We start from the raw sequence: 10,693 nt of genomic DNA on the forward strand, positions 1-10,693 counted from the left end.
GCAGGCGGATTTCTGAGTTTGAGGCCAGCCTGGTCTACAGAGTGAGTTCCAGGACAGCCAGGGCTATACAGAGAAACCCTGTCTCGAAAAACCAAAGTAAATAAATAAATAAAGAAGAAAGAAAGAAAAGAAGAAAAGAAAAGAAAAGAAAACCAACCAACAACAAAACCCTTGCTCCTTAAACTTCGGATGGGTAAGCTGTTGCAGTAGGTTAGCACTAGCTATGCCAGCAGGACCTGAGTCCTCAGAGCCCATGTGACTGCTGGTTCTTTGTCTTCTCACCTCCACATGCACACTATGGCATAAGGACACATTTATTATATGTACCCAGTTATGTACTTTAAAATTAAAACGAATGTACACGAATGTGCATTTGTCTGCTTGAGTGTGTAGCATGCTGGTGCCTGCAGAGGCCAGAAGAGGGTGCTGGATCATCTGGATTTGGAGTTACAGGTGACAAGCATGAGTGCTAGGAACTTAACATGGGAGCGCAGCAAGCACTCTTAGCTCCCACGTTCCTGCCCAGTTTTTCCCTCCAACACAGGGTCCCATCTGCTGGTTTACTGTAGGGTCTTATGTATAACCCAGGCTGGTCTGGAACTTCAGCTCTTCCTTTCTGGTGTCCCCAGTGCTAGGAATAGAGGCAGGTATCAGTGTTAGGCTGGAACCTAACTCTGATCATTGCCTGCACAAGCTGGGAAACTTGTCTGTCCTTCTCCAAACCCTGCCTGCAGAGAGAAAACAACTCTTTCTTGGAGAAAACTCTGGGCTAACAACCCACCCAAGAATACCCTCCCAGGGACTCAGATTCCGACCGTGTAAGGACACCACCCCAGCTCCTGGCTGGCACGTCATCACTCCTCGCCTAAGCTCTGTAAAACCTGCTTGCTGTATCCTGGATGTGTGACTTCACGGACCTCCGCCTGGGAGATCAGTGAGCCAACCCGAGAGCTGCCACTCAAGCTAATAAACCTGCCTTCATCTACTTCACTCAAGTTAATAAACCTGCCTTCATCTACTTCACTCAAGTTAATAAACCTGCCTTCATCTACTTTAAATCTGGTCTATATTTGCATCATCAAGGAAGAGAAAATGCCTATCGTTAAGCATACTTGGGTCTGCTTTCCTCTTTAATGGTGTCTTTGTACAGAAATTCTGAGTATGTATGTAGGTTTCTTTTCCTGGTTGATCTGGAACTCATGTAGACCAGGCTGGCCTCACACGTGCAGTGTGTGTGTGTGTGTGTGTGTGTGTGTGTGTGTGTAGGTTAGTTGCCAGCTATGGGAGTTGGTCTTTCTGTCTTGGGGGTCAGGTTTTCAGTCTTGGTGGCAAGTGCTTTTACCCACTGAACAAGTGGGTTTGTTGTTTGAGGCATCATCTCCTGTAGCACAGCCTGGTCTTGAACTTGCTGTGTAGCCTAGGAAGACCTCAAGGGCCTGCTTCTACCTTTCAAATACTGGCATCACAGGCAAGTCCTATCACCTCGGTAAGTAACTCTTTATTGGGATTTGATTTGTGTGGATGATGTGAGGCTGGAAGCCAGGTTTTGATTTTGTTTTGTTTTGTTGTTTTTGATTTTTGGGACAGGGTTTCTCTGTGTAGCCCTGACTGTCAGAGATTCTCCTGCCTCTGCCTCCTGAGTGCTGGGACTAAAGGCGTGGGCCACCTCCACCCGGCTCTGTTTGTTCGATTTTTGCTATGGCTAGTTAATGCTTCCATGGCCATTTACATACCTAAGCTGTATGTTTATCCCTATTTGCAAAGGGAGCTGGTGAGCTGCTGATATCCCTTTTATTAGATGTGTACTATTTCTTCTTGTTTTACAGGTTCTTTTTGTCATTTTGAATAAAGTTCCAGGTGGACTATGAAAGATTATGATGAACTCCTCAAATACTATGAATTATATGAAACTATTGGGACAGGTAATTGTCATTTTTTTTCTTGGAAGCAGAGTACAGATAAAGTAATTGAAAGTATGGTCTATTTGGGTGGTCATGAGGTTTTTTAGTATAATTGATGTGGCTTAAATTTTTTTTTTTTACCTATAATTGAAAAGTTTGAATTTATTTTATTTTGTGCGTGTGTGTGTGTGTGTCTGTCTGGTGTGCGTCTCTGTGTATGACGTATGTGGGAAACATACCACAGCATACATGTGGAGGTCAAATGACAGCTTTGTGGAGTAGATTCCCTTCCACCTTTATGTGGGTTCTGGGGCTGGGATGCAGGTTGCCAGGCCTGTGTGCCAGTCGCCTTTGCCTGCTGAGCCATCTCTCCTGACCCTCTGCCTACTTTAATAAGCAGGGTAGAGCAAGGGTAGACTATCAGAGGGACTTAGAGGCCACTACAAAAGTGTCGTAAAGAGAGCCACTGGAGAGTTTTCAGCTAACGAGTGATGTGGCCTTTGTTTTGAAAGGGTCGTCCTGGCTGCCTGAGAGTGAAGACCCTGGGTTGGGGAGGGCCTAGCTGTCAGAAACAATGGCAGGCAGGAGAGTCCATGCCAGGCGCGGATGGCAGCATGGTTAGAATGCTAGGGTGAAGCTAGTGAGACTGAGTTATAACACGCAGTAAACTGTGCACAGGTGCTAATGAGTTTACATGGATATACAGTCATGCACTACCTGCTCAGAGAAGGCATGGCAATTCTAGTCAGAACCTGGGCTCTTTCCCCCAGGAAGTCGCTGGTCTGTTTCCCGTGTAAGTAGGTGGGATTTGCCTATGCGTCGTACATGGAAGGCAGGAGAAACGCAGTCCCATGGTCTTGTGCCCGGCCACCTGGGAGAACAGTGGGGAAGACTGGGAGAGACTATCAGAAACTTCTTCTTGGGTGTGTTAATTTGAACACCTTTCAGATAGCTAGAGGCATTTAATCAGCCTTTGACCCGGTTCTAATACATAATTGATTCGTAGTTTTTAAGCTCATTGAAGTTTTGTATAATTTGTCTTCAGTTTTAGTAACTTTATATTGTGTTCTAGCATGTTCATAATAAAGCAAATTTAATTGAAGTGTTAAACATGGCATATGATTAAAAATATTTCCTTCTATTAATATGTATGTGTGGTCTGTGCATGAGTAATGTCTGTGGGTGTCTGAGGAGAACAGGAGAGTGTCTGATTGTCTGGATAGACAGTGATAGACAGCTGGGAACTGAACTGAACTCTGATGGTCTGTAAGAGTGGCAGACACACTTTATTAGCCATCTCTCCAGCTTCCATAGAGCATAGTTTTAAAGAGTGAATAGTTTTTTTTTCCTACTTCTTTATTGTAAAATTAGGTATTTGCTGTTCATGGTAGGAAAGCAAATTCTGTCTAGAACAGTGGTTCTCAATCTTCCTAATGCTGCCCCTCTTTAATACAGGTTGTGGTGTGCCTCATCCAAAGAATTATCATTGCCACTTCATAACTTTAATGGCTACTGTTAGGAATTGTCATATAAATATCTGTGTTTTCTGATGGTCTTAGGTGACCTCTGTGAAAGGATTGTTTGACCCCACCCCCACCCCAAGGGGTTGTGATTCACAGGCTGCAAGTTCTGGTCTAGAAACACGGACTGAAAAGAATCTGGAGTCCTGGCTAGCTTGTTGGAAATGACAGAAGAAAGGAAAATTTCCAGAAAAATGTGGCTTGATAGAGTCTTTTAAAATATCTGCATTTGGGCCCTCATTTTTTTTCCATTTGCATTTTTCTGTACTCAGGTGGCTTTGCAAAGGTCAAACTGGCCTGCCATGTCCTCACTGGAGAAATGGTAGCTATAAAAATCATGGATAAGAGTGCACTAGGGGTAAGTTTGAGATGACTTTTTGCCTTAATTGTATAGAGTAATGGGTTCCATTGATACTTTTATATATGAGTTATAGTACATTGGTCATATTTGTCTCGCATGACATTAAAAACTTAATTTTGATCAAGGTTTCCCTATATATAGCTGTCTTAGGCTCACCTTGTGTGGAAGTTGGCCTTCAACTTGCGATCTCTCTGCTTCACCCTCATGAGTATTTGGGTTGCTGGTATATGTCTTCACACCCTACTAAGAAATATATGTCTTTTCATATGTCTGTGTGCATGGCATGTGTGTGGGACACATGCAGGTGTGTGTGCATGTATATATTTGAATGGTCCCTTTACATTAGTGTGAGATTCTTTCAGGAATTCTAGGCATTGTACTGTTGACCTACCATGTCAGTAGCTTTTTGTCACTGTGACAAATACTTGAGGGAAACAATTTAAAAGAGGGAAAGATTGAGTTTTGTCTTGTGGTTTGGGTCCAACGATCCATTGCTTTGGGCCTGAGGTAAGGTTGGATGTCATGATGGTTTGAACATGTGCCTCAGTGGCATCTAGGAGACAGAACATGCCTTGGCTAGTAGGTACCCTCCTTTATCCCATCCACGCCCAGGCTTACTGAGTGGTGTCACCCACGTCCAGTGTGGGTCCTCTCTGAGTCCTCAGCTACTCCTAGTGTGTGCTTGCTCATCTCCACCCACGCAAACTGACAGATTGAGTTTGCCTTTATAACATTCCTCAGGACACGAATTTTGTAAGGCTTTTCTGTTTTGTTTTTTTTTTTAAGCAGCTTGTTTTAGAGGTAGTGATAGCCGCCTAGTATGAACGTTGCTGATGCTGATGCTTAGAACACTTGCCGGAGAGTTTGTTGCTTATCTGAACTGATGTTTTGTCAAACAGAGTGATTTGCCCCGAGTCAAAACTGAGATCGATGCCCTGAAGAGTCTGAGACATCAGCACATATGTCAGCTCTACCATGTGCTGGAGACAAAGAACAAAATATTCATGGTTCTGGAGGTTAGTGGTGGGTTCCAGACAGCTAGAAGTCTTTGCTTGCTCTTTTAGTAGGTGAGAGACAGTTCTGTCTTCTTACCTGGAAAATGAGAATGTCTGTCCTAGTTTCATATCCGTTGCTGTGATAGAATGGTCCTTATAGTGCATAGCTGAAGCGGGAGGAAGGGTTAGCTCAGTTCCAGGTTCACACGAACGCTAAGAGCAGAGAGAAATAACTAAGTGCTTGCTTGTCTGCTTGTGCTCAGCTGGATTTCTGCAGTCTTGTACACAGTACAAGAGCCCTGTCTAGGGAACAGTGCCACCCATAGTGGGCTGGGTCTTCCTACATCAATGAACTTAGTAATGGCAGTCTACATAGACATACCCACAGGCCAGTCCCATATAGTCAATCCATGATTCTCCACCCAGGTGACTCTAGGTTGTGTTAGGTAATAAAGCTAACTGTTAATGTTATTGGTTCTTTTCTTTCACCTTTATGTGGGTTCCTGGGATGAAAGCCATCTTGCTGACCCTTTTTGTGCCTTTTATTAGTATATATTATATATAATGTGTTACACTGTGACATTTAATACATAACATTTTTGAATATGAAATGTATTTATGTTTATGAGTATTTTGCCTTCACGTCTGTCTGTCTGCACCATTTGTGTACTTGGTGCCTGGTGAAGCCACAGAGGGTGTTGGATCTCCTGGGGCTGGAGTAATAGACAGCTGTCAGCTGCCATGTGGATGCTGAGAAATGAACGTGTATCCTCTGCAAGAGCAGCCAGTGCTCTTAATCCCTCAGCCATCTATCTGTCCAGCTTCCTATCTAATGTTTTGACCATATCTGACCATCTCTGTTACATTCTCATCATCGCCCCTGGTCCCTTCTCAGCTAGCCCTGCTTCTGCTTCCATGTCTTTTTTTTTTTTTTTTTTTTTTTTTGAGGGTTCCTTACAAGAGCATGACTACCTTACTAATGACTATCCCTGAAGAAAATGTTTCTCTCTCCCTTATCAACCATTAGCTATATAAATCCTGAAGAGGGGGCTTTGTAAGCTCTTTCTTACTTACCTTTTCTCCTATAGATAGTACATGATTGTGTGTCAGACATCTGTGTGCTTACGGGAATGCATGCTTGCACACGTGTGTGTAGAAACGCAGAGTGTCTTTCTGTCTTGTTCGTTCCCTTCCTTGTTAAGACAGGATCTCACTGAACCTGGAGCTCACTGTTTTGGTTAGGTTGGCTGGCCCCAGCTCCTTGTCACAGAGGCTTGTCCCTGCCTCTGTGCTGGGATGACAGCTCTGCGTTGCCAACTGCAGGCTTTTATGTGGGTGCTTGGGGGTCTGAACTCATATCCTCATGCTTGCTCAGCATGAACCCCTAGTGGGCTCTTTTTAGGGAGATTGAAAATCAGTGGCCTTTGGACAATGACCAGCAATAATTACTGGAGAAACAGTAATTACTCCTGCTTTTCATTTTTAACTTCAGATGATGGTACGAAATGTGAATTTGTTAACTTGAGAATAAGTTTTAGTACTTTGCTATAAAAATATAAATCCCAGAGTGAGCTTTTTAAAATCGCAGTGGTAGTTAGTTGGTTTAACTTCTGTTTATTGGTACTAAAACTGCTTGAGGGAAGACTTAGTTCTCCTTCCTGGAATGATTACCGCGGCGTTGGATCCTGAGAGTGCAGTTCTCTCACTCAGTTCCCTTGCCTTTAAAGTTAAACGAATATTGAGTGTGGAATGGTTTCACTTTCCATTCGTGGGAAGTGATTTCTGTAACGTGTGTAAGTGTGAGTCTCTTGTTGTTGAAGTACTGTCCAGGAGGAGAGCTGTTTGACTACATCATCTCCCAGGATCGCCTGTCGGAAGAGGAGACGCGGGTCGTCTTCCGTCAGATACTGTCTGCAGTTGCATATGTCCACAGCCAGGGCTATGCCCACAGGGACCTCAAACCAGTAAGTGGCCCTGTCCCCCTTAGATGTTTACCGGGGAGGTCAGCATGGAGCGCCCCATCTTTCCAGGGACCTATGTGCTCTGCTTAGAAACCGTCCAGTTCCGCTCCTTAGGTTCTTGTTGTAGTCAGGATCTGCCCATTCACATTTCTTTCTTAGCATCCTCATGACCTGTTGTATGTGACATTAGAGCTGCCCTTCATCAAGATTTTATCCCTGGGAAAAATGAGCCATTCAGTATTTTCCATTCAGTGTTCTGTTTTTGTTTGAGACATTGTCTACCTATATAGCCCAGGCTGGCCTAGAGCTCACAGTATAGCCTTGACTGCCCCCAGCTTAAGATTCTACTGTCTTAGCCACCCAAAATGCTGAGATTATATTCTTTTAATTTCAAACCATTTCCCCCCAGAATGGGGCAGCTCAGCAGAATTGACAGCTTGTAACTTAAAGAACTGATGAAAGATGTGAGCATTCCTTTAGTCTTTAGGATCCACTGTGTGTGATAGTGAGTGTATATTTAGACGTAACTTTGTAAGACAGAGTCAGGAATATAAAATCGGTCTGCAGCAGTGTTATCTCTTTTTAGTTTTTATACCGAACTCTTCAGTCTGAGTTCCATTTAGTTTCTTTTTTGTTTTTGTTTTGTTTTTTGAGACAGGGTTTCTCTGTGTAGCCCTGGTTGTGCTGGAATTCTTTCTGAACTCACCAAGACCCACCTGCCTCTGCTTCCAAGTACTGGGATTAAAGGTGTGCCATCACTGCCCAACTCTCTAGACCTTTCTCTTTTTCTTTCCTTTTGTGGTTCTGAGGAGTAAACGTAGGGTCACAGGGTTGCTGGCACAGCGCTCTTCCTCTGACCAACATTTCCATTCTCCAGCCTTTTTCTCTTGTTTTTCTTATTTTGTTTTGTTTTTTAAATCAGAGTTTGGGGGGATGGGTTGGGGAAGACAGGATATTACAGTGTAGCCCTGGCTGGCCTGGAGCTCACTCTGTAGACCAGGCTGGCCTCAAACAGATCCCCTTGCTTCTGCTTCCTGAGTACTGTCATTAAAGGTGTGTTAGCTTTTATTTATGTTTTAACTTATATTGGATCTCAGCTTCAAATAGAAACAACTCTAAATTATTTTTAGAAATGGTTAGAAGTGAGTTATGACATAGGACCCCAGAATACAGTTATCAAAATATCTTTGTTTTCTCAGGAAAATTTATTATTTGATGAAAATCATAAGCTAAAGCTGATTGACTTTGGTCTTTGTGCAAAACCCAAGGTAAGTATGGAAATAAAAATACATTTATATCTATAACTCATTTATATCTATAACTATACCTGCTGGTGTGTTATTTTGTTCTGACTTTCACTTAATCTTTATTGTTTGGTTATGTCCATTTAGAGGAATATTAAATTTTATCCTTACCATTAATAGTTTTATAAGTATGCTACATAATTCTGAGATGGAACCAAGATTGTGAGTCCCTACAGGGAAGCTATGAGAATCTCAAGTGACAGGTAACATGAAGCCATTATAATATGATGCTGAATCACGTGTTTGTAGTTTGAGTATTTTGCCACTAGATGATGCCTTTGTTCATTTGTGTACAAGTTGAGAATTTAGTGTGTATCTAGTCTTTGTTACCCAAGTGGTTGTATAACTAAGGATAAGTTATACGTCGAGGTGATCCCCTTTCCTTGTGCAAGAAGGGATGGCCATGGCTTCTCCAGTCCCTCAGCTCAGGAGTCCCCTGATTTGCACTGAGTAGTGAGTACGGGTGTTCTTCAGCATAACTTCTCTTGGAGGTGACTTTGAACTCAGCTCTGCTGCTGCCGCAGGTCCCCTGTGAGGCTGCTTGTTGGAGGCTTCCTTTGGGTTCTCTGATGATGGCGCTGCGCTGCTGAAATGAGCTGTCTGTACTCATTAAGAATGTTGAAATTGCAGACTCGTCTCAGCCCTTCGTAGTCCCATGATTATTTCCTGCCCCTCAGAACCAGCAAGGTGCAGAGGGAAGCAGATTTTGCCTCTTCAGTTCTGAATGTCTGCTTCTTTCTGAGTCTTCTCCTACGGGTGTCTATTCTGAGATTACCAGTGGGGGCTTGTGTCTGGAAGCAGATGATGCAGAAGGCAGGTTTAATAGTTTTTTTTTTACATTACAGACATAAGCTTATAAAGATCCTACTTTGGCATGTAAGTTATATTCTCCACAGGAGGTGTGGGGATGTTTGTAGAAGACTCCCATTAGCTTTTTTTTTTTTATTTTTTATTTTTTATAATGGCTGCCACAGATTTAACTCATATTAGACAGCATCTAATAAAATGGGGTGGTCTGGGAAAGATGGCCTCAGTTCTGTGGGGCTCTCACTGTGTCACCACGGCCTGGCTCATTTGTAAACAAAGTCTTAAGGTTTCTAGATCCTTTGCCTCCTGTAGAGCTCAGCACAGGAGTGCGGCGGCGGCAGCTTCATTTTTATAAGGCCTATCTATGTTTCTGTGGGAGAGAAGAGGCTAACAGATCACCAGGGAAGGTGGTGATTGGTCTTAGCACAGAGTCTAGACAATAGATTAGCAATGCATTCTCCTACGTAGCCGTTGCTTCTTCCTGTGAACAAGAAGGGCGATCTTCTGTGTTGGTGTCTTAGTCAGGGTTTCTATTTCTGCACAAACATCATGACCAAGAAGCAGTTGGGAAGGAAAAGGTTTATTCAGCTTACAATTCCATACTGCTGTTCATCACCAAGGGAAGTCAGGACTGGAACTCAAGCAGGTCAGGAAGCAGGAGCTGATGCAGAGGCCATGGAGTGATGTACTTTACTGGCTTGCTTCCCCTGGCTTGCTCAGCCTGCTCTCTTATAGGACCCAAGACTACTAGCCCAGAGATGGTCCCACCCACAAGGGGCCTCTCCCCCTTGATCACTAATAGAGAAAATGCCCCACAGCTGGATCTCATGGAGGCATCTCTCCAACTGAAGCTCCTTATTCTGTGATAACTCCAGCTTGTGTCAAGTTGACACAAAACTACCCAGTACGGTTGGCAAAGATGTGATGCTAAAGCTAGGGACTTGAGTTCTGTGGGTATTCCTTGCATACTTGGGAAATCATGGGTGCTTGGTTAAATGTGGGGTTGATTACTGTGCAGATGCGTATCTGGGGAAGTATACAATCGATCTGACTGATCTGAGGGGAAAGGATCTTCATGGAGGTCGAGTGGTATTGGAAGTGTAGAGAATCCCAATTGATATGTGCACATGTGCGTATATACAAAGAGCAGTGGCAGAAATCCCCATTTTGGGGGATAATTTTTCATCTAACCTCTCTTTGAGTTCAAAGGGGAGGATTTATCAAAGTTTAATGCTTTTAATGTTTTATTTTTGTTTTCTGAGACTGGTCTCACGCAGCTGAGTCTGACCTTGAACTCCTGATCTTGCTGCTTCTGCCCAAGTGCACGGGGATTGCGAATGTGCAGGAGCATGCCCGATCAGAGACTCACTGTGTTTGGTTTTTGTGTTCCGTAGGGCAACAAGGACTACCATCTGCAGACTTGCTGTGGGAGCCTTGCTTATGCAGCTCCTGAACTAATACAAGGGAAGTCGTACCTTGGATCAGAGGTAATTGTTACTGATTGGCTGGATGTGTGTCTTCATCCTCAGTGTGCTTGCTTTTGTATAAAGTGGCTATAGTTTGGACTGGTTAGGTTAGCTAGGAAGGGTCCAAGGCTATGGTGATGTGCTTAGTTTTCAAAGATGTTTATTAATGAACACAGAATAACTTCTCCTTCGCGAATAGCTGACTTGTTTCTTTCTTGTTTTGTTTTGTTTTTCTGTTTTTCGAGACAGGGTTTCTCTGTGTAGCCCTGGCTGTCCTGGAACTTACTTTGTAGACCAGGCTGGCCTCGAACTCAGAAATCTACCTGCCTCTGCCTCCTGAGTGCTGGGATTAAAGGCGAGCGCCACCACGCCCGACTG

The 10,693-nt window shown here is 43.6% G+C and overlaps 1 protein-coding gene across 1 annotated transcript in view; it reads left to right on the top strand.

The window, feature by feature from the left end:
• Positions 1–10,693, top strand: part of Melk (maternal embryonic leucine zipper kinase) — a 58,662-nt gene that overhangs the window by 2,373 nt on the left and 45,596 nt on the right. The window contains exons 2-7 of the mRNA XM_021222026.2: positions 1,827–1,922; positions 3,694–3,779; positions 4,682–4,798; positions 6,598–6,741; positions 7,938–8,006; positions 10,244–10,336. Coding sequence (XP_021077685.1) covers positions 1,865–1,922; positions 3,694–3,779; positions 4,682–4,798; positions 6,598–6,741; positions 7,938–8,006; positions 10,244–10,336 — 567 coding nt within the window. The 5' untranslated portion in view covers positions 1,827–1,864. The remainder of the gene's footprint in view (positions 1–1,826; positions 1,923–3,693; positions 3,780–4,681; positions 4,799–6,597; positions 6,742–7,937; positions 8,007–10,243; positions 10,337–10,693) is intronic.

Source organism: Mus pahari, chromosome 22 (genome assembly GCF_900095145.1).
Source record: "Mus pahari chromosome 22, PAHARI_EIJ_v1.1, whole genome shotgun sequence".
NCBI classification, from domain to species: Eukaryota; Metazoa; Chordata; class Mammalia; order Rodentia; family Muridae; genus Mus; species Mus pahari.